This window comes from Orussus abietinus, unplaced genomic scaffold (genome assembly GCF_000612105.2).
Source record: "Orussus abietinus isolate OABI.00-Male unplaced genomic scaffold, Oabi_2.0 scaffold159, whole genome shotgun sequence".
NCBI lineage: Eukaryota > Metazoa > Arthropoda > Insecta > Hymenoptera > Orussidae > Orussus > Orussus abietinus.
The window spans coordinates 145,812-170,273 of NW_019394354.1; the positions used below are offsets into that span (position 1 = coordinate 145,812).

The window sequence follows — 24,462 nt, forward strand, 5'->3', positions numbered from 1 at the left end:
TGGGTAGCGTGAAACACTGTTCGATGGTAACAAGGATTTTGAGACCGATTTTCTTGTTTCTTGTTAGTGTGATGTTTTTTTTTTCCCAAGAGAATTGTTGCAAGAAAAGTTTCTGAAGAGATTTGGTCTGATAGGACGGCAGAATTCGTGACTTTTATTTAGTTTCATCGATGAGGCCTCGAAAGTTTGAAGTAGCGTTTGGAGTTCAGTCAGTGAATAAGGGAGCTTATTTTTTCAATTTCTTTGTTGTGGTTAAAATTATTTAAGACAATTTCGGAGGTCGGTTCAACTTCTACTGGCCATTTTCGTCCTAAATTTGATGGATGGTTTCTCCCCAAAGAATCGCATTACCAGTGGATATGCTGCGAGACGATTTTTCCAACTTTCTGTCGAACTCACCCCACCGATCGGTCCATATCAGGGGGAGATTTATATTCTCGAAGAATCAATCAAAACCCGCAAAATATCCGTCCAGAGTTCTCCTTTCTTTCCGGCCCTTCGACATTTCCGGCCCACAGGGGAGGGAAAAATTCCAGCAATTATCCACGACTCGGTTCCTCGGGAGGAAAAGTCGCTTTTCCAAGTTCCTGATTCACGGGGAAACTTCGAAACTCAACTTGGTCACATTTCTGCCATCGAGCGCGAAAAGGCGTTCCGCCCTGTTAAGAAACTCACCCTTTCGCCCCATCCACCTGAAGGGGGATTTATTTTACAAAAAGTCCGCTTACCGCGTTGTGGATTTTTCAGCCTTTTTCAGCTGATTTTTATTCCGACCGTGGTCGGGAATTTTCATTCCCCATAATGAAGGGTGCACATAGGACCCGTAATTCAGGGTTATACGGGAAGTGCGAAACGATGTTTCCGACCCCTCTTACTTCGTTTCACTTGGACACCATGGGCACCATGGTCGGATCCGGCCCATGATTGGGAAGGTGTCGGAACCCTGCACTATCACCATGGACCTGCGAGCCCAATTTCCGGATCCTCTTCTTCCTCGGATCGGATTTGACTCCCGAAGTCTGGATCAGTGAGATAATTGACGAGGGAAAATCCGGGAAATCCAGGCCTAATCCTTTCCTCTAGCGCTTTTTTATCCCCCGTGGTGGTCATCAGCCTTACAACTAATAATACAGATTTACTGCATTTACCCATTTTCTTTCCCTGCAATTAATGCTCCACGTAAAATCCACATTATTTAGAATATTATATGAACATTTTCGTCTAATTAAATTTGTTCCAATTTTGTCGTATAATTAAATTCCCACGTCAATTTTCCGTTATTTTCTAGGCGACACCGACACTGATACGAGCTTAATCGTTGGCTTGGCACAGTTCAGAGTCTAAGTTTTCATTTTATACGACAATTGAAGCTGCGTGTTAATTCTTTATTATTTAATACGTGACGTGAACAGTGATTCGAGCTCAGTCGATAAGTCGGCCATCTTCATATTTGGTCGATGAGCCTTCAATTTCTCATTAATCCTGCCATTCGTTCCACTCCTATGTACTCGATCCATGTAATCGCGCTGCCGAAGTTGGTAGTATCAACTTGACAATTTAGCACCCCTTGACGTCGTCTAGCAAACTTCCGGGGTGCGTTGACAGAGGAAGTGGAGGGTGTAAGCCCGGCAGCAGCAGGTGGCACCGGAAGTTCGAGCTTCCTCTAATGACAGCGAACCACACGAGGATAACGTTGACGGATCTTGTCTCGAAACCCAACCGTGAAAAATGATAGGAAGATGAAGCGACTTTTTTTTTCCCCGATTTTCCTAGAAATTAATCTCCAAAACTGCGAATAGCATCAAATTTTCTCGAGGAAAATTGAGAAAAAAAATCCAGACTCAGCGCTTCAAACCTTAAAAATCATTCGATAAAAGCGCAAGGAATAAGTAAAATGGCCAAAGAGAATATTTTCGGCGAGTACATTGATAAGGTGCTTCCGATGCCGAGTTTTATTAGATCGAGTCTAACATTTGTTTCTAGATAACGAAAGTTCCGATTGTGGTTTTTAGTTTCTCTCTCCTTATGAATGTAACAAAATATGGAGACGGGAAATGCTCTTTCGTGAATTTTATGTGATGAGTCCAAACAATTGGCTTTTATTATTTCTGGGCTAATTATAAAATCACTTTCGCGGCTTGTTTATTCCCTCGGCGATCGCTCAGCAGTCGGGCCCTTTGAGGATTATTACCGTGGAAGAGGAAAAAAGAAAATTAATATCCGTTTCGTAACAGGATTATTCCGGAGCAACCGCCTTAAAAATTCGGAGAGAATTTTAATTTCCGCCATAATGGTACTTTTCCCTCTCGCAACAATTTTTTCATACTCCCAGACTTTAAGGTTATTACTGTAGTTAAGTACCGAAGACGTAAAGAAGGCTTTAAGTATTTTTCTTCAAAGTTTCACGAGACCACCTCTTGAGCATTGAAAGTGCACTCACCATTAAAATTGATCAAAGACCAGGATGCAGTAAAGTGTAAAAACGGTTTTCAGAGACCTAAGAGTCTTTCCTTCTTGAGCAACATCTCCTTCTTCCACCTTAATTGTAAAGAATTATACGTGTACACATCCATTCTTTCATATTTCATGTAACCTCGAATCCACCGGAGAGAATTCCGAAAATATTTCTCGGCCAAAATAGCTTTTGCCATAAAAATTGCAAAATGACCAGTCATTTGATTTTTACAATTCTCCTCAATTTTTCGCGTTACTGGGAAAAACATTCAGAACTTGCAAAGATTTTTTTGTATTATTTTCAGCACCGTCTTAAAATATGTGTGGACATAATTCCGTTGCAAGAAAAAAAAAAATGCATTAAGAGGACCTAAAGCCGGAAAACGTTATGCAAGGAACAAAGCTTTCGCATTTAGTTCTCGAGCTTAATTAGCAGTTTTGCATATTACTCTTCAGGGTACTTAATTTGCGAAGAGGAGGTAATAACTCTTCAAATACCAAACCGGACACGTTTCCATGTTTTAAAATGATTTTTCATGTCAACGAAGACCTTAAATTAGGGCTCATCTTTTATTTCTAAGAAATCCCGAACAATGTGTTAATTACTCCAATCCGTTTCTCCATCTTTCTCGGCAATTAATCTTTCACCGTGAGTTCTCGTAGAGGCGGAAACTCCATTGAGGAAGACTACCTCAGAAAATGTACTCGCGATTTCCTTGAAAGCCCGGGAAAATAGAGAGCGGAAACAAAGGGCCGGAAAATGCATTAAGAGGACCAAAAGCGTCGTACACGGGGAGCAATCCGATTACTCTTGATTACAGTGTTTAATTAATGACGACTCGCACACGCAACCTTTTTCGCAAGTTTGAATAACGCCGGACAAATGACCGCGATTTGTACGGTGAAATTTGATAAATTTTTCGTCTCAAAAAACTGCCGAAAAAGAATTCACAGTCATAAGAAAAAAAATTTCATACTTGCAGCAACAAAGGTGAACCTTTGAAAATGGGCCAGAAGAAGTTTTCTCCAAAAACATTTTTGCTATGGTTCCCATAATAACAATAAAAATCATCGAGTTTTTCGTTAAAACGTATTTTATGATAATGATTGAAAAGTAATACGGAAGTTAATTGTAGCAATACCACTGCACAGTACAATCGAGTTTCCACGACTGAAATGAAACGAAGTGAAACGAAAAAGTAAAGAAACGAACCCTTGGAAATTTATTTCAACCCCTTAAAATTGTTTCTTTTATTCTGGCCCGTTTTTTCCTCCCTTAAAACTTTAATCTTGCGTGGAATAAAACATTGAAGATATTCTCTCCTCTCGAAAAACCATGCTAATGGAGTCATGAATAGTTGAGTACTTTCCCCCAGCCATAAAAATGACGAACCGACAAACCGGCCACTCTGGTGACTTTAAAGGAAAATCCCGGGTACCCTAGAGCGGAGCTCTGAATTTCCTGGTCGTCCTAAAGCACGTCCCGGAAAGACAGTAACCCACGTGGATCTCTATCAGTGAAAAATAGGGCCGATGGACGCTTATCCGTTTTCGCGTCCGACCACCAGATCGGCTATACATCAAGCAGTCGACGGAGAAGAGCAGCGAGACTCGAAAGATCTCGTTCACTCCCATAAATCGTCCTTTATTTCGTTTCAATCCGAGCAGATCCCATTTTCCCCGTTTCCGAATCCGCGTCCGACATTTTCGAGGTTCCCCGAATCCACCGATTGGCGAAATTAATAATTAGAGGTCGAAATTAGAATCAATAATTAGAGACCGAGATGAGGATTTATTAATTAAAAATTCCCCGGAATTTTTAATATCTACTAAAAATATTACTGAAGTTCCGGGGAATTTTTAACATGTATATACGTCTATTTCCTGCATTTACAAGCTCGGTATGTTTCTTTACAAGTGGTATCTAGGATGAAGTGCATACTTAGTTTGGCGTATAATGCTCCTCGATCAATCAGGCGGTGGAGTGGTGCCAATACGGCAAAGTGCCCGCTTTACCTCCTTTTACTTCAATTGACAAACTATTTACGTTCGAGATATCTCGAAAGTAAATATTTAGAAACGGAGAAAAATAAGGGATTAGACAAAAGAATTGTCTAAATTAGAGGAGGACGAATTAATGAATTGTAAAATATTCCATGCTAAGTATTAATGAGTTATAAATTAATTAAAAAATATTAATGAATTATGAAATACTCGACGATGTCGATCGATGACCCGAAGTAAAGGATAATTTATCATCGAGGTCCTTTTATCGAGGGCACTTCTATGTAACGTTATGTAAATTGAACCTGCTGTTTTTTTTGTTTTTTTTTTAATATGGGGCTGAATATAGAGCTTAGAGTTTCAAAGGACGTTTCCCATATATTCGTGAGAATTTCCCTAGATTAACCTAACTCGAGTAATGGACGCCCCGTTTTCCGGTCCATGAGAGGTCCTGGAGGACCTCGGTAAATCGAAGTACCTCGGTGAACGGCACTTCATATTTTAAATATTGCCCAGGCATTCCCAAAATCCCCGAAAGAAGGATTTATTCGAGATAATCTCTCCTTTTCGCGTACCTGAATATTCCCGGAATTATGACGATTTATTTGAGGTTATATGTGTGAAATAATTATGTTTTGAATCAATGAAATATTTCTTCTTACTATACGATTCAAAATCTCTTATTAAATTCACGCGATTCGTTCCGAACGACCGCATTCGGTAAATTCTCAACGAGTTTCCATTTTCATGCTAAAAAGCGTCTCAAGGGACGCCTCAAAATTCTTCGCGTATTTTCTTGAGGCCCTCAAGAAATTCCCAGCCAATTTCGTCGTCGAACCTTTTCAGACCGATCGAACTGACCGTACGTCACATCCGGATCTAGGACACGAGGCGAAAATACGAATAACGATGAACAAAGTGGGCCTGGTACGAGCCAGTACCTCGAACAGGAGCTGAGGAGCCATGGAATGCCGTATCACCGTTAACACTCGATAGTCGATCAGCCAATCGACTATTTCCGGCATATCGGGACCTTCGAAAGCCCCGGAAAAAACGCGAGTGTCGACTGGTGCCACTTTTCAAAGAATATTAACGGTTTTGTGTGTGATCTTTCATTGCCTTTTCGGCTTCTGCGGCCGCCGAAGAGATTCCAAGATGGCGGACGCCGAAAGCGCCGCGAAAGAATATCCGAATCGAGATGTCTTCGTGCCCCCGGAAAAAGAAACGCAGACGGAAGTTCAGGGAACGCAGGAGACGCAAACGGAAGGGTGAGTTTTCCAAAATCGACATTTCTTAACAATAAATTGATTTTTCACCATTTTTTTTCAGAGTATAAGAGATACGAGGAAGTAACGATGCGAAGTTGGTAATACACAATTTGCTGTAGATTGTTAATGGTGTATTGTTAGAAATGCATAGTTGGAAGTATTTTTAATGTACGGCTTGCAGGACATTGAGAAAAAAATGTCATTGAACCGAAAAAATATTTTGTTAATTCGAAGAATTATTATTTCACTCATATAAAGTGGAATAAATTGGATGCAACGGTTCTTCGGAATGATGACGATTTATTTGAGGTTAAATAATTATCCTTCGAAGTAACGAGGCATTTCTTTTGTTCGGTGAATCTTTTTTCTCAGGGTAGTCGAAACTCGAAGATGGGAAACATGAAATTATGAACTCGCCATGAATACCGAGCACGCTATTATCGCGAAACTTAACAATACGTGGCTCTGCATTATCGCGTTTCACGGTTCCTTCAGAAAATATGAAAGGGGACCAAGTTGGGCAACTTTCCGTCGTAAATTCCTGTAGTTAGGTTATGTGCTCCTGGCGGCAAAACCACCTCCAGGAAACTTTGACGACCCTGTACCGATCGACCTGGATACACGAAATCGAATAGGGAGGAAATTCTAAAACCTGGTGGAAATTAATAAAGGAAATCTCCAGTCCGATTCGGTCACCAATTTTCCCTGATTTCAATTTTAGGTTATGGCGATGGCTTTTTGAAACTTCCAAGTCTCATTCCGGGAGAATCCATGAACTTCTGAAAATTAATAGTAAGAACCAAAGGTGCAATTATCGATTGTCTAAAAAATCCGAGAACTCCCATAGAATCGAGTAGAATTAACGATGCTGTAATTACATCCTTTTACAAGAATTTGGAGCCCAAGGCGACCAAAAATGCAATTATTAATTTTTTGAGAAATCCAAGAACGCCGATAAGCCCAAGTAGAATTAACGATGCCATGATTGCATCCCTTTACAAGAATTTCGAGTCCAAGTCGACCAAAAATGCAATTATCCATTTTTAAAGAAATCCAAGAGCGCCCATAAAATCGAGTAAAATTAACGATGCCGTAATTGCATCTTTTTCCAAGAGGATTTCGAGTCCAAGTCGACCACCAGTTTGCCTGGTTCCAGTTCTCCAGGTCAAGGCGGTTCCTTGGAACCGGTGCGATCATAACTCATAAGAAGCCGCGATTCTCCAGAAATGGGCCGAGAGAACCAAAAGAGCAATTCTCTGGCTCACCTTCCAGCAGCGGATCGATCGGCACATTAACACGAGATTTCCATGTCGGTCCATTTCTCTTCAGAAGCCACCGAGCCGGAAGTTGCGGAAGGAGGGCGCGAAATGAGCGAACTCGAAGGAGAGCGATTCGATTCCTCTTCTCAGGGCTCGTAAAAAGAACCCAGGGATCCCACTCGACAGCTTGTCCGTTGACCTTCTTCAAGTTCGACGATCTCCTCCAGCCATCCCGGTTAAAGAAAACTAGACCAAGGTGTTAACACATCCCTAAACCACCTTAACCCATGAATAAAAAAAATTAATCTATTCCATTTTGATTAAATTAGTCACTTTTACTTAATGTCTTTTAACTCGATTGAAATTGATTAACCCCAGGAAAAACGCATCTCCGTAAAAAAAAAAAAATTAGTCCATTTCATTTTGACTAAATTAGTCACTTTTACTTAATGTCTTTTAACTCGATTGAAATTGATTAACCCCAGGAAAAACGCATCTCCGTAAAAAAAAAAAAATTAGTCCATTTCATTTTGACTAAATTAGTCACTTTTACTTAATGCCTTTTAACTCGATTAAGATTGATTAATCCCAGGACAAACGCATCTCGGCAAAAAAAAAAATGAGTATCCCATTTTGATTAAATGAATCAGTCTTACTTAACTAACTCAAGTAAATTTCATTTTTATACAAAATTTCGAAAATGTCTATAAACAAGTATTTTAAAAAATGACATTTCATGGGGGTCAAGACCTTGCCTATAGTCTCCATGTCAACGTTGCTAGGTTTAAAGCCACCTTTCATGAAATTTCCTATTTCATATCATTTTTAAAAAATTGTTACAAACAAATGTAGAAAAAAAATGGAACGTCCTGGGGGTCAGGACCTTCCTTATAGACTTCATGTTCGCGTTGCAAAGTTTGAAACGATTCGGTCACCCCCAGTTCGAAGAAAAGTGTCACCTCCTTGACGCCACTTTCGTATCATCTTAAATCCAAGTAAAGGCGGGAATTAATTATTGTCGCACGTGATATCGAGCTCCCCTTTGTGCGTCAAAGACCAGACCTTGAAGTGCCAACGACAAGGTTGATTTAGCAGAGGAATTCTATGTGGATTCCACATGAATTTCCCGTTTGAACCCGACTCGCCTGTGTCGCGAGTCGCTCGAGTCCGTTCACGATGAGGCCCGACTACGTGACTGATTAATTAACCTCAATGATTAATTCGTACCCACGCGTCACTGTCCAAGCAGTTGCTCTCGAGGAAATTGCAGCGCACAGGGCTAGGAAATTGAACGCCTGGAAGAGCCCCATAAACGAACCGCAGCCCGAGTAGGTTCTAACGCCTAATTTGCAGCTAACAATTCGCAAGGAGCGAGATTGGAGGTAGAGTCACTCGACTCGATGGACTAATTATGGGGAAATGCGACTGCACTGATTATTCGATGCTCGAGAGGGAAATCATTTTCCGGCGGTTCTTGAAGATGGAAAAGCAGGGACTCGGCTCGATGGACTAATTAAAGGAAATGCGAGTGCACTGATTATTCTGCAAAATTAGGAACTCGACTCGATGGACTAATTAGAGTAAACGCGACTCCAGAGAAATGATTTTCTGGTTGTTCTTCAAGGTGGGAAAGTAGAAATTAGATTTCTTGGACCAATCGGAGGAAGTCTGGCTGCACTAATTACTGTATGCTCAAGAGAACATTCCAAAAGCAAGTGGATTTCCCGTCTTCAGAGCTGGTTCATAAAATCCAAGCGTCATCAGATTTACTAATTAAAAAAAAAAATTCGACCGCCTGATCGCTTCTTGTTCAACGTTCAAGTGAAATAAAGGACATGGTTTCCTACTTTCAAACTTAATTCCTAAATACAAAATACAACTTATCATTTGACTAATTAGTGGATACGTTTATGAATATTGTGTAGCGGGGTTTATAAATCCAAGAGCCCACTAATTTGCAGCTAACAATTCGCAAGGAGCGAGATTGGAGGTAGTGTCACTCGACTCGATGGACTAATTAGGGGAAATGCGACTGCACTGATTATTCGATGCTCGAGAGGGAAATCATTTTCCGACAGTTCTTGAAGATGGAAAAGGAGGGACTCGGCTCGATGGACTAATTAAAGGAAATGCGAGTGCACTGATTATTCTGCAAAATTAGGAACTCAACTCGATGGGCTAATTAGAGTAAACGCGACTCCACTAATTATTCGATGCTGAGGAGAGAAATGATTTTCTGGTTGTTCTTGAAGGTGGGAAAGTAGAAATTAGATTTCTAGGACCAATCGGAGGAAGTCTGGCTGCACTAATTACTGTATGCTCAGGAGAACATTCCGAAAGCAAGTGGATTTCCCGTCTTCAGAGCTGATTCTTAAAATCCAAGCGTCATCCGATTTACTAATTAAAAAGAATTCGAAACTAATTTAAAAAATTCGACCGTCTGATCGCTTCTTGCTCAACGTTCAAGTGAAATAAAGGACATGGTTTCCTACTTTCAAACTTAATTCCTAAATACAAAATGCAACGTGTCATTTGACTAATTAGTGGATACGTTTATGAATATTGTCTAGCGGGATTTATAAATCCAAGAGCCCACAGTGTGTGGAACATCGAGCATATCGAAATCATTCAAAATGGCGTCCATGGACGCGACGATGATTAATTGCACCGTCGGATAGTGCATAGAGAGTAGCGATAAATCATTGCAAGCGAATTCCTTCGAACTATCCTCTTTGCATGTAGGTGCATCGAGGGTGCATCCCTACCTTTATGCGAATGATCGATTTTGACAAAACCCGCCCCAAAGCAGCTACCGAATTCGCGTCGCGTCGTTGCCCTCCGATACTCGCGAAAAACTGGGTTTCCACCCAACGAGCAGGGGACAACCTAAGCGGAAACCAAAACGCCCGATTTTGCACCTGAGTTGCATCGATTTAACGTGCTCGTCTATTCCTAAGGCGTACTTAGAACGGCTACCTTGCCGGCTTACATATGTTTCCTTCAACGGCCTAATCGATTGTCGATAACCAACGTCTATGTTATGTTGGGTTCATGGCCGGACACTCCTTCCAGATTCTAATCGCTTTAAGGTGTTACGAAAGGGTCACTCTGTGTACATCAAAGTGTCAAAATGAACTTTCCTCCATAATAGGTGCACCGAATCATTTGAAGCTTTAACGGCGTTCACCACCAAGTGGGGACGATGACTTCCACCGCTAGATGGCATTAGCATCGAATTCGGTGGGAGGTANTGCAAATCCGCGAATGCTTAACCAATGGTAAATTATTCACAAAGTCTTGAAAATTCATCCTCCCGCGTCCTTCCGCAAAACTCCTCGGCGGAATTTAACCACGCGGTAGTAAAACCGGATCGCTCTTGAAAAAGAAAAAGAAAAACGAAAAATAATAAAAACCTGGCTGTATTTATACGCGTCCATGGGAGTGCACTCAAAAATACTTCACAGTAGGAAAAGAAAATCTTCATGAATTTTCGCTGCACAAAAATGCACAAAATAAACGTGTTCCCCTGAAAATGTCCGCAACGTTTGAACATTTGTTCACCGCATAATTTGAATGGCTAAAAACATAAAACTAAGTATCGTTAGTGCCCTGAAAAGAAATTCACCGAACCGAAGAAACATTTCTTTGAATGGTACCAAGGAAATATATTTCGAATTCAAAGAATAATTATTTGACTGGAATATTTGATCGAGAATTCAATTTATTCGATTTTATTTGAGTCAAGTAAATATACTTTGGGTTGATAAAATATTTCTATTGGGACTATTCAAAGAAATATTTCTCAGGTTCCATGAACATTTTTCCCGTTTCGAGTCGTATTTCATCCGGTGGAATATTTTGCCTCGATTTTCGTTGAATTTTGATTCATTCTTGGCAATTGATTTCATACCTTTATATTTTTAATTAACATTCCGGCAACTAACTTCGTCCTTATTCGACCATAATAAACACTTTTGACGCTTCGGCGGTTTTTAACAAATGCATTCTGTGACGTCACGTCTCTCTTTGTCGCACCGTATCTCGTATCGTTTCCGAACGTCGCATAAAACGAGTTATATCACTTTTCCGGGCTCAGGTTTTTGATAAGGTCACTCGATAAACCTCCGTCGGGGATTCTTCTGTCGCTGGCTGGACATGCAACAAAGATGGCAGGTCCTGAGATCTCGACTTAAGAATACGCACGAGAGGATTCCTTGGGGACGCATAAAGACGCATACGCGTTCCCAGGAAGGCTCCTCTCTTTTACGAGAATACTCCTGCAGGATATCGCCCTCTTAACAGGATCCAAATTGCATACAGTAAACGAACATTGCAGGGAACGGGGTCAATGAATTCTCCTACGACGATGTCTCTTAACACCTTGCTGGGTAACGAGTTACCCTGAAAAAAGAAATCCCTTCAATCTATAAAATATTGTTAATTCAAGGAATAATTGTTTTATTGAAATAAACTCGATTAAATTGATATACAACGTTTCCTCGGAATGATGACAATTTATTCGAGTTTATTTATGCCAAATAATTCATTGAATTAATAAAACATTTCACCAAGCCCCGCCTATGTTTACCATTTACATGCCTCACCCTGTACATCCAGATTCACGGATTTAAAAGAAATTCTCTCCACTAAGCTCCTCCTATTTTTTACCATTCACATGCTTCACCCTGTATATCCAAATATTACATTCGCGCATTTAAGAGGAATTTTCGATATATTCGATATATTCTATAAAATATTGTTAATTCAAGGAATAATTGTTTCACTGAAATAAATTCGAATAAATCGGATGCAACGTTTCTTCGGAATTATGACGATTTACTTGAGTCCGAGTGAAGTAATTANATGATGACAATTTATTCGAGTTTATTTATGCCAAATAATTCTTTGAATTAATAAAATATTTCACCAAGCCTATGTTTACCATTCACATGCCTCACCCTGTACATCCAGATTCGCGGATTTAAAATAAATTCATTTTATTAACATAGCTCCGCCAATTTTTTTTATCATTTACATGCCTCACCCTGTATATCCAAACATCACATTCGCGCGTTTAAGACGAATTTTCGAGGCAATTCACGGCGAAGCACTTCGTAAGAAGCTTTTACGGAGGCCATACATCATCCCCTTGTTATCATTGTTATCATAGTCCTGGTCGAGGACATTAAACGGCGCCCCGTAAAGCATCGCATCGGGTAGTTTTCTCTTTTAATTTCGACAAAAGGAAAGTTTCGCCGACTTTCCGATACAAAGAATCTGCTCCAAGGAATTTTCCATTTTTCCGAGGGTTTTCCGGAAGGAAGACTCGATCCCAGAAACTCGTCCTTTTTATGGCGACGCTCGTAACCCATGGCGAGGCTCGATGGTGGCCATGGTCGATCCATGCCGACCAGATCCGAAATCCCTTGTCGACTTTCCACGGTGCTGCACTTCGACGTCCTCGAGCGTGCCCTTCCAGGTCGAGGAAAAGTCGAGGGAAAACGGAAAACGGAAAATGTCCCCGACTTCTCGGAATTCTTCGGAAATTTATGGGTGGTTTTGCGAGAAAAAAGGTACACAAAAATGAAGAGATCTGCACTTTTTTCTTTGTCCTGCAAATCACAACATTGCGGATAACGTTTTACTCTTGCAGGAATAATTTCACCGATAACAAATATATTTGCTATACCGTAGATGTAACCATTGGAAAGCTTTATTTAGAAGAATTGCTTGCAAAACTAGCAAGTGAATTTATTGAAACGGCCAAAAGAATATTGTTACTATTCGGACGAACGAGCGATGTACAATTTGTCGTTGCTAGTAAAGAATATTGCAGCTGTGAATAGAATCTGCGTTACCCCGGTGAAGTAATCGTTTTTATTTGTTGACAGTATAAAAAAGAAAAATCTTTGGTACTAAAACTAGCAAGTGAATTTGTTGAAACGGCCAAAAGAATATTGTTACTATTCGGACGAACGAGCGATGTACAATTTGTCGTTGCTAGTAAAGAATATTGCAGCTGTGAATAGAATCTGCGTTACCCCGGTGAAGTAATCGTTTTTATTTGTTGACGGTATAAAAAAAAATCTTTGGTACCATTCAAAGAAATATTTCGTTGGTCCGATGAAACATTTTTTCTCCCGCGGGGTATGGATTAACTTTTCGGGAGTTCTGGCACTCGAAATCGTGGAAACGGTGGAGGGTTGTTTCGGGAAGATACGAGGAGGAAGAATAAGACAATAAGAAATGAAGGTTTTCCGAATTTTCCCGGGGATGAAAAGAAATCGACCTAGGGGGAAATAGAAGGGAAAAGGAGCCTGGTGTATTTTCTGGCTTCGCCACGTGGATTTCGCAACGGACCGCCGCAGATTTCGTCCTGGAAATGTCCAACAAATGACAAACGTTTGTCTCCCCGTGTCCTAGTGGAAGGCTAAGGATCAAGAAAAGCCGTATTTTTACCCCAATGTTCAGCAGGATTGCTGCGATCCCGGAATACGTGGTGGAAAAAGGACGAAAAAAAGACATCTCGCGTTTCCGCGTCCCAATTTCGGAAAAATTGGTCCCCGAGATTTCGAGGGGAAAATGAATAATCCAGACGAGCTCGGCCCTCAATCACAATTACGTTAATTAATATCATTATATCGGTTACCTACCATTAATTAGAATTTTCATTTACTGCGAATTTTAGCAGGATTTTTAAAATTCACAGTGAAATTAATTCACAATTGTTTTGAGCCTTTAATTGTATGATCGGCAATATGTTATAAAATTATATTTTCCTTATCGGCGCTTAATTCGCCTGGAGAATACCTCTGGCAGATTTTCAGGTTCCATCTGCACTTGAAAAAAAAAAAAAAAAGAAAAAATGTCGAGCATTGCGACAGCCGTGTAACGCGTCGACAATTGTCCCCGCGAGTCGGACATCCGTTTTGCGGATCGATGGGCGAAGATTGAAAGTAGCATTCATCGGCCGTCTCGCAAACGCGTTTCCAGCGCTGCCTTGTCATCGGACAAGGCCTTTTTGTTCGAGAATGTTGCATTCGTGTTGGAATCTGGTGCATTTCATGATTACTCGACCGAGTCGGCGGGTATTTTCGTAACGTAGGTCAGTGCCGATCATCGCGTTTCCCCGAACTTCTGCAATACTCGAAATTTTGGCTGGCACGGCTCGGAAATTTCGTCCAACCACGAGATGTCACGTGCTTTGAAGCAACATTTCTAGGGCAGGTGGAGTAAAAATAGAAAATGACCAAAAATGATCTGTATAGGGTCTGTAAAAAGTTGTACCAACAAAATGAAAATCACGATATAGTATCTATGATGTCCCTATGATGTATGTATAACTTTGTTGTATAATTTCTGGGGGCACTGGTTTAAAAATAAATTAAAGAAATATGTATTAATATAAGACAACCGTTTCTATCGAAGCCTGTGAAAAGTTGCCCCATTAACAAAATAAAAAATGCTATCCGGTTAACGTTTTTCAAAGATAATTAATAAAAATAACCGAAAGTTAACGAGGTCTCGTAGATCTATTTTGAGGGTCACGTACTTTGAAGCAAATTTTCTAGGGCATGTGGGGTAAAAATAGAAAATTACAAAAAATGATTTGTATAGGGTCTGTAAAAAGTTGTACCAACAAAATGAAAATCACGATATAGTATCTATGATGTCACGTATAACTTTGTTGTATAATTTCTGGGGGCACTGGTTTAAAAATGAATTAAAGAAATGTGTATTAATATAATACAACCGTCTCTATCGAAGCCTGTGAAAAGTTGCGCCATTAACAAAATAAAAAATGCTCCTGTATATCCAAACATTATATTCGCGCATTTAAGACGAATTTTCGATATATTCGATATATTCTATAAAATATTGTTAATTCAAGGAATAATTGTTTTACTAAAATAAACTCAATTAAATTGATATACAACGTTTCCTCGGGATGATGACAATTTATTCGAGTTTATTTATGCCAAATAATTCTTTGAATTAATAAAATATTTCACCAAGCCCCGCCTATGTTTACGAATTTTCGATATATTCGATATATTCTATAAAATATTGTTAATTCAAGGAATAATTGTTTTATTGAAATAAACTCGATTAAATTGATATACAACGTTTCNCTCTATCGAAGCCTGTGAAAAGTTGCGCCATTAACAAAATAAATAATCCTAACCGGTTAACACTTTTCAAAGATAATTAATAAAAATAACCGAAACTTAACGAGATCTCGTAGAGCAATTTTGAGGACACATCGCATCGAAAATCACGTCGCAATTTTGTCGACCTTTAAGTCATATTCCCGGGAATTAAATCCTGAAATAAATTATGTGAATGAAAGGCTATCGAGTTAAAAAAAAAAATGGTCGGTTTCAAATATCGTGTCCCATAATTCAAGGATATCGCAGCTTGTTGGGTTAACGAGGACTCGACTTCAATAGCCTTTCAAGGAATATTAAAATTTACGTCTCGGCGCTTTTAACACTCGCCCTTATTAGCATTCGGAGGCGGCGAGCGGTATCAATTAAATCTTTAACGAGGCGCAATCAATTTCCACGGGTTAATTTCCAGGAACGTCCTTTGGCCCGAGGAAAAGAGACCCCGTAACGACTTCCTTAACTCTTCCTTCCGCAAGCTCGCCACGAGGGGATTGCACCGAAGAAACACGCTCGCGTTATTCGCCCATAAATTCCCTCCCTGCGTACGACGTCCTCTGATCCCTCCGTTTCCTCCAAAGGCACGAAATGGCCATGCTTTTCCTCCTGTAATTTGCCCCAGTCGCTTCTAAGATGAGCAACTGTACGGGAAATATAATTAACGAGGAACTGAAAATCAATGGGGTAGTTGCTTTTATTTATACACCGTGTGAACACGCCATCTCTTCCAGGGAGATCGATTCGAGAGGTGAAAATTCTTTCTCTCTTCGATCTCTCCGATTTCATTTCTTTTATAATATGTTATAGTAGACTAAAAACTAAGCGACACGTATTTTTTTTTATCTGCCATTAAACACTTTAAGGGGGTGAAACCACCATCCAAAGTAATCATATTTAGGGGTGGCTCACCTGTTAATTTTTTTTTTTTAATTGAGAGAATTATATTTTTCATTTCCCGTTATGAGAAAGCTTTTCCAGGTGGATTGGTTAAAAAAAATATGTTCGTGTGGGTGAAACTGGAAAATCGCCCCTTGACATGTAATCATATTTAGGGGAGGTTCACCCGTTAATTTTTTTTTTTTTTTTAATTGAGAGAATTATATTTTTCATTTCTCCGCATGAGAAAGCTTTTTCAGGTGGATTGGTAAAAAAATATGTTCTTGTGGGTGAAACTGGAAAATTTCCCCTTGACATCCCTTACTTTGGATGGTGGTTTCACCTCCTTAAAGTGTTTAATGGCAGATCAAAAAAATACGTGTTGCTTAGTTTTTAGTCTACTATAATATATTATAAAAGAAATCAAATCGGAGAGATCGACCTGGGATGCTTTCTTTGTTAGTAATCATTGACATTTTCTTAGTGAATTATGGAAATGCTTTTCTTAATAACTGGAGTTTTTCTCTATTTATACTCCAGAAATTCTCGTGCCGTTTTTCCTGACCTCTGACCCCTCCTGTTTCGACGGCACGAAACGTCTATTTTTCCGTGGGTAATTCGTCCTTCGTCAAGACGAATGCCCATTCGAGAAATACAATTGACGAGGGAATGAAGATCAATGGGGTGGTTATTTTTATTTATTCCTCGCTCCGGCAAGATTTACTTGACCAACCGAAACTCATTCGAAATCTACGAGAATTTTCGATTCTTGATACTAATATTTACCCTCGAATTTATTCGCATTCAAATTATCTATATAATTCCTCAGTGAAATCAACCACTGACAAAATTCTAAGATTTTACGTACATCTCTCGAATAATTGAAGTGTTGCTTAAAGACTTTAACATAATATTTGACAGTTACCGAGTATGTGAAATTTTCCTTTGTTGAAATTCTGCGATTTTATCTACAACTCAGAAATAATTGAAAATTTCATCGTTAACATTCTGCGATTTTAAGGACAGCTTGAAAATACTTGAAAATTTAATTGTTCAATTCTGCGATTTTATCCACGGCCTCAAAATAATTGAATATTTCCTCCGTTAACATTCTTCGATTTTATCTACAACTCAGAAATAATTGAAAATTTCATCGTTAAAATTCTGCGATTTTAAGGACAGCTTGAAAATCCTTGAAAATTTCATTGTTCAATTCTGCGATTTTATCCACGGCCTCAAAATAATTGAATATTTCCTCCGTTAACATTCTTCGATTTTATTTACGACTCAGAAATAATTGAAATGTTCATGATTAAAATTCTGCGATTTTAAGGACAGCTTGAAAATACTTGAAAATTTAATTGTTAAATTCTGCGATTTTATCTACAGCTCGGTAACAATTGAAACTTCGCTTAGATAAGGTCCGCAAGACATACTTTTGAAATCAGACAAAACCAGATAATGCTATCGGCCAACTATCTCGTTAAATGTCCCGTAAATCTAATTTCGGCCTCATTTTCGTTCTCCTCCAAGATACCAAACGCGTTCGCGGTTCCTCGTGTAATTTGTTTCTCGCCATTCTTGAGATATGGCTACGTGCATCTCGGGAAACTTAATCAACAAGGGGAGGGTGGAAATAAAAGCACGAGAAAAGTTGCGCATATCCGAAGCCCCGCTCGAGGGAAGGACTGAAGTTCGTTTCACACTCGGGAAAGCACCGCCCTTGCGAAATTTCCTCCGACAATTTCCACGGCTCGGGGGTGCAAAATAGTAATTGCTCATGAGTTGGATTCTTCCGCATTTCCGCGTAATTGAACCCCGCCCTGCGTAATCGAGGGACCAATGGAGCGATTCATTTTTAACTCCCGGAAAATTCAAGATTTTCCTACCTCAAAAGTCGTTATCTCAGAGACCCGGCTCGATGCCTCGGAAAATTATTATTCCGAATCCTGAAAGCGATCTCAGTGGTCGATTGAAAAAAATGACGATTCTCAAATTCATGAATTTCTACAATTCTTCTCGAAAATAGTGGCAGGTTCATAATTCCTAGCGGAGAATATTTTTTCGTTTTCTTGGAAAATGCAAGAACAATAAAAATACCTCGGAAAATTATTATTCCGAATTCTGAAAGCGATCTCAGTGGTCAATTGAAAAATATGCGATAATTGAATGACGATTCTCATATTTATGAATTTCTACAATTCTTCTCGAAAATGGTGGCAGGTTCATAATTTCTAGGGAGAATATTTTTTCTTTTTCTTGGAAAATGCAAGAACAATAAAAATACCTCGGAAAATTATTATTCCGAATTCTGAAAGCGATCTCAGTGGTCGATTGAAAAATATGCGATAATTGAATGACGATTCTCAAATTCATGAATTTCTACAATTCTTTTCGAAAATGGTGGCAGGTTCTTAATTTCTAGCGGAGAATATTTTTTCTTTTTCTTGGAAAATGCAGGAACAATAAAAATACCTCGGAAAATTATTATTCCGAATTCTGAAAGCGATCTCAGTGGTCGATTGAAAAATATGCGATAATTGAATGACGTTTCTCAAATTTATGAATTTCTACAATTCTTCTCGAAAATGGTGGCAGGTTCGCAATTTCTAGTGCATAAATCGACGTTGAAACACATTGTGCAGGTAGATTTAGAAATGAATAATTAAAATTTATAGAAAAAGCGAATAAATTGTCCAGTTTAACCTTTTCAGCGCTATGGTCCCATAAGTGCGTACGACGTTTGGTCGAATATTGCTTGTACGCCCTGGTGAAATTCGCCCTTACGTCAGAAGGACTTAGCGCTGAAAGGGTTAAGGGATATTTTGAAAACGGTGATTTTCACTTCCAACGTGCATGCACTGTGCAAAAATCAAGAGGGTCAATCATGTCGCAGCTCTTTTGAAGGAGATTGGAAATTCTGAACGGACGGATATTTATGAACCCGCTTTGAGCGTCAAAGATTTCTCGAAGCTATGAACTCGATTTTCCTGGGACTCCTTCGAAACTCTGAATCTTTCAGGCGTCAAATATGCACTCCGTAAGCTTCGCAGCTGCTCTTCATGCTCGTTCTCACGTCTCGGGTTAAGCTCGGACATAAAAGTCTCAAGTGTCAAAGGGTATTGTTGCGGCAATCAAAGTGTAAATACCGGAGGAATCGATGCATCCCCTGAAATGCCCTGAATTCCTTGAGCGAGTCAACGCAATCCTAAACATGGCGGCCATTTTTGCAAACGACAAAATTTCTGCCGAGTTTCATCGCGATACGATTAATTTTATTAAATTCCCTGGTTTGTTTTTTCATTTCCCCAATTGGAGTTTTCGACATCTTCGTTTTCTTCGGCCGGGAAAATTTATCTGGTGTTTAAAGCTCAAGCAAACCTTATTTTAAAGCATCTCGATACTCGGAAAATCGATACCCCGGGGTTTGCCGCTCTTGTTGATTTGGGATTGTTTGCCCGGAATTCGACAAACAGCTCGGAGCTGCTCCTTTAAAATAGGATCCTTCTATCCTCGATAGGAAAAATTGAGAAAATGAAGCCCCTGGATTGTAATTAAACCAGCGAATTTATCGAACTACCTTGAATGGTTCCCTTTTTCGCGAAATTGGACACCTGTTGTGCCACGAATAAAGCAGGAAAAAACATTAATGACTAAAGGGACCCTCCTTCATTTTTATAAATAATAAACTACCTACAATTATTTTCTCTAATGAATTGGGAAAATATTGGCGATTATGCCCCGAGGAAAAAAAAAGTTCATTGAACCACAGAAATATTTTGTTAATTCAAAGAATAATCATTTGACTGGAATAAACTGCAATGAATGGGATGCAACATTTTTTTCGGAATTAACAATTTATATGAGTTTACTTGAATCGAATATTTATTTCTTGAATTAACAAAATGTTTCTCTACCGTTTAAAGAATTTCTCTTCTCAGGGTGAAGTAGACATTTTTCAATTTTTTAATTATTCTCGCAGACGTAGGGATTATATTCCCCGCTGACAAACGGGCTCGGAAATTGCAAACTCAATGATTACTCCAGTTCCCGAGGACCCTTAACTAACAATAAGCGGATGAACGTCGAGGGACCTCCGGAAACATTTTCCTGCAGATCGAACCACCTTCTAATTACGAGGAATACTCGTCCCTATTTAACTCTGCAAATTCAAACGCTCTTTTCCTAGTCGTACTTAAATTCTGAAGTTATTCCAACCCTTTATCAATCGTAAAAATTAACTGATACGGAAACGCAATTTTCCGAGAAGAAAGTAGAGTAATTATGATTACCGTTTTCTCACCTGTTTGAATTATTCAAATTTAGAAAAAATTACTCTCCTATCCTAGGTAATAAAAATGTATCGCTTTCACCTTCTTTCATTATTCATTGACTCGAGAAATATTTTTCAAGGTTCGAACTATATTTCCTGTCAGGATACCAGGATCTAAGATGCCTTGATCCTGTTTTTAAAAAAATTGCAAAAAATGACTCCCTTACCCTAAATCATCACAATTAATTATTCTCAGCTTCTTTCATCTTTCATTGACCCAAGAAGCGTTCTTCAAGGTTCAAACTGCATCTCTCATCAGGACATCAGAATCTACAATGCCTTGATCCTGTTTTTAAAAAATTGCAAAAAATTTCTGCCTTGCCCTAAGTCATCACAGTTTATTATTCTCAGCTTCTTTCGACCTCCATTGATCCAGGAAACATTCTTCAAGATTCGAACCTCCCATCGGGATGCCAGGATCTAAGATGCCTTGATCCTGTTTTTAAAAAATTGAAAAAAATAACTCCCATACCCTAAATCATCACTATTAATTATTCTCAGCTTCTTTCATCTTTCATTGACCCAAGAAGCGTTCTTCAAGGTTCAAACTGCATCTCTCATCAGGACATCAGAATCTACAATACCTTGATCCTGTTTTTAAAAAATTGCAAAAAATTTCTGCCTTGCCCTAAGTCATCACAGTTTATTATTCTCAGCTTCTTTCGACCTCCATTGATCCAGGAAGCATTCTTCAAGATTCGAACCTCCCATCGGGATACCAGGATCTAAGATGCCTTGATCCTGCTTCACCTCCGTGCCTTTCGACTCTCCTTTCGTATCGAGCCCTCGCATCTCGTGCTTACGTCTCGGAGCTTAAATGTCGCATCTTTTGGAGGATCGATACCAGGACAGTCGATATTCCCAAGGACCCTCTTCTTGGGATGCTCGCGACGAGTCGTTTGCACAGTACCGATCAAACAGAGGAATTAATTTCGCCTCCTCGGCGGTATCGCGATATAAACCCGCGAACTGCCTTCCAGCTATTTGCCTAAGGTCGAAAGTTCCACCGAAGCAAGTCTGGTGTTACGCCAAAGACACGATACATGGAAATCGAGAACAAGGCCCCGTTAATATTCCTCCCGAGACATATTTGCGATAACATTCTCAAATACATTCAAGGTTTCGCACGGTTGAATTTACGGAGGCATTGCACCTTATCAAGCCATCCAGCATCCGGACCGAATCTGGAGCAAGGGACCTGGAAATTAATTTTATAGTCCAAGAGAAAAATTCTCTCACTGAAGGAATTTACCGGGAGGAAAAAATGTTACATTATGGAGAGAGAGAGAGAGAAGTGCTACCTCGAGAAAAAAAAATTCTTCTTTTGGCCTTAACAGGGAAAAAAACGATCCGTTACCTTTCTTCCTCATCGTCTATTATCTCGCTTATCATGGATTCAGGTGCGCACTCCGAATTGCTCCTCGGGTGAATTTCGAGATTTTGACGGTCGCCGATCGAGATTCCACTTTTTGGGAATATAAGTCGTTAAAAGTTCATTTGAAAGCAGGCGTTCCTCCAGCAGATTTTAATAAAAAATGTCGAGCTAATAAAAAAGCGCAGCTTTAGCCAGGGGGATTTTTGCACCTTCTTTTTAAGCATCGTTGAAGATGTTGAAACGAGCTTTTTTTCGTGAAAAACAACTCATCGTTAAGGGGAGCTTTGTTCTTGTGGAAGGTTTCACCTCGAAATTACGAAACTCGTGTCCCTCTCCAATGAGATTTTCAAACTCGACTCGAATTTGACTTCCGAAGCCAACTAACAGGTGGAGCAGAAAGTTCGTTAAGGTAATCGTATAACTAGAACGCGTTGACGGTGCTTAATGCCCAAAAGGACTCCAATTAGGCTTTCCGACATTTTAAAAATAAGTAAACATCTACATCGGCCACTAGAGTACGACATAAAAGAGAAAACAAAAACGTTTATAAACAAATGTTATAAAAAAAATGAAAATTCATCGTATCGTAACCTTCCTTAACCGTCTCCACATTCACGTAGAAAAATTGCAAACGATTCGGCACAACCACTTTGAAGAAATTTCAAATAAACGAAACTTCTCGGACGCCACTTACGCAACTACCTTAACACTAGGTTTACGGGACCCGTCAATTTGTCGGAATTCAAACTTCAAAAAGAAATACCGAAAAAACCATAGTATTAATTTTAACCATTTTTGTATCGTAAATTAATCATTTCATCCAAAGAATTTGTACACGCAATTATTTTTTCCTAAGCCTTCTAATTATTCAAATCTGTATGTAGTATACCTATCTCTACGAAACCCGTCAAATTGACGGACTAGCTAATTTCATAAACAATCCATATATATTTGCTTCGTTGCAGTGAGTGTAAGGCGAAGATGAGAGTGAAAGTTTGCATTGAAAGTGGAGAAATAGAAGGATCTTCGGATAGTGAAGAGGGAAACTTCTTGAAAGGGTGTCGTAGCAAGAAAAGGATGCGCATTCTTTCTAGTTCTGACTCCGAGGATGAGAGGACGAGCATTCCAATCATTTCCGTGAGAATTTTTAAAAAAGGACATTTTACTTATTAATAATTTATTTAAACGTAAAGCCTAGTGTTGTTTAATACAGACTTAATTTGAATAAATCGATTTTTTAAAGAAAATTAGTGTTTTCGTTTACCCGTCAATTTGACGGGTGCTCGTAGAAACAGGTATATAAAAAACGCCCGTAAACCTAGTGTTAATGGCCCGGATTAGAGTTTCTGGAATTCTTTTTTTTCAATCGGTCACTAAGCACAATACAAAAATCGGTAAATTGAGTCCAAGACTTGATCTAAAGGTACATCGAGAAAAAACGTTCATTGGACGAAAGAAATCTTTTGTTGGCTCGAAGAATTATTTAACTCAAATAAAGCCAAATTGTCATAATTCCAAAGAAAGGTTGCATTCCATTTATTCCAGTTTGAGTGAAATAATTATTCTTTGAATCAACCGAAATATCTCCTTGGTTCAATGAATGCTTTCCTCAGGGTGGATACTTAACCAAGAATAGACATTAAGGTCGTAGACAATCCTCAACTCAAATAAAGTCAAATAAATTGTCATAATTCCAAAGAAAGGTTGCATCCCATTTGTTCCAGTTTGAGTGAAATAATTATTCTTTGAATCAACCGAAATATCTCCTTGGTTCAATGAATGCTTTCTTCAGGGTGGATACTTAACCAAGAATAGACATTAAGGTCGTAGAGAATCCTCAACTCAAATAAAGTCAAATAAATTGTCATAAATCCAAAGAAAGGTTGCATCCCATTTGTTCCAGTTTGAGTGAAATAATTATTCTTTGAATCAACTGAAATATCTCCTTGGTTCAATGAATGCTTTCTTCAGGATGGATACTTAACCAAGAATAGACATTAAGGTCGTAGAGAATCAGAACGGAAACGTGACCTAGCATAATCTTCCTCCAAAAATGAAGTTCCTGTCTTTCCCGAAGTTCCTCGGCTCCGTCAAGTCGAAACTTTAGTCTTCCCTGGGAATACACGAGGGGAGCAGTAAAATATGAGCAAAGTTATTCGGTAACCCGTGAGTTGTCGCCATTATGGTTTAACGCGAGGACGACCGCGTCTGAGCGGCCTGGCAGATCATTAATTTTGAGGTTAGGATCCCGCCGGTTATTCCCACTGGCGACCAGACATAGCCCTCGATTTCAAACTGAACTCGACTTTTCAAGATGCGAAATGGGATTTCTCAAAGTAAAGAAGACGATTTTTTTTAATTCGGGTCGAAACTGCGCCTTGATATAATTAAGTGTAACGTAGTTAAGCTGATTCATTTCAGCCCCTCAAGTCAGTCGATTCGAATAAAACGGCTTAAGGTGATATGAAAGTGTCATATATACACCAAAAAGTCAAAATATTTATGAAACTCTTCTCCAAATTGGGTGCACCGAATCTATGAAACTTCATCACGACATTAGGAGGTCCTAAGGAATAACGCGATGCTCGTGAAATTTCATTTTTCGAACAAAAATTTCCATTTACGTCAGAAAAGAACAAAAAAAAACATTTTTTATTCGAAAAATTAAATTTCGCGAGTTTCAGGACCCACCTTAGAGTCTCCTTACTGACGTGGTAAAATTTGAAAG

At 39.2% G+C, this 24,462-nt stretch overlaps 2 protein-coding genes across 2 annotated transcripts in view; one reads left to right on the forward strand and one right to left on the reverse strand.

Annotated features, from left to right (window-relative positions):
• The window catches only part of LOC105703996 (14 kDa phosphohistidine phosphatase-like), a 33,531-nt gene extending 28,048 nt beyond the window's left edge, over positions 1-5,483 (reverse strand). Inside the window, exon 1 of the mRNA XM_012432860.1 lies at positions 5,360-5,483. Within this exon, the coding sequence (XP_012288283.1) occupies positions 5,360-5,483 (124 nt within the window). The remainder of the gene's footprint in view (positions 1-5,359) is intronic.
• A 130-nt stretch (positions 5,484-5,613) lies between these two features.
• Positions 5,614-24,462, forward strand: part of LOC105704064 (phosrestin-2) — a 48,767-nt gene continuing 29,918 nt past the window's right edge. The window contains exon 1 of the mRNA XM_023431976.1: positions 5,614-5,726. Within this exon, the coding sequence (XP_023287744.1) occupies positions 5,614-5,726 (113 nt within the window). The remainder of the gene's footprint in view (positions 5,727-24,462) is intronic.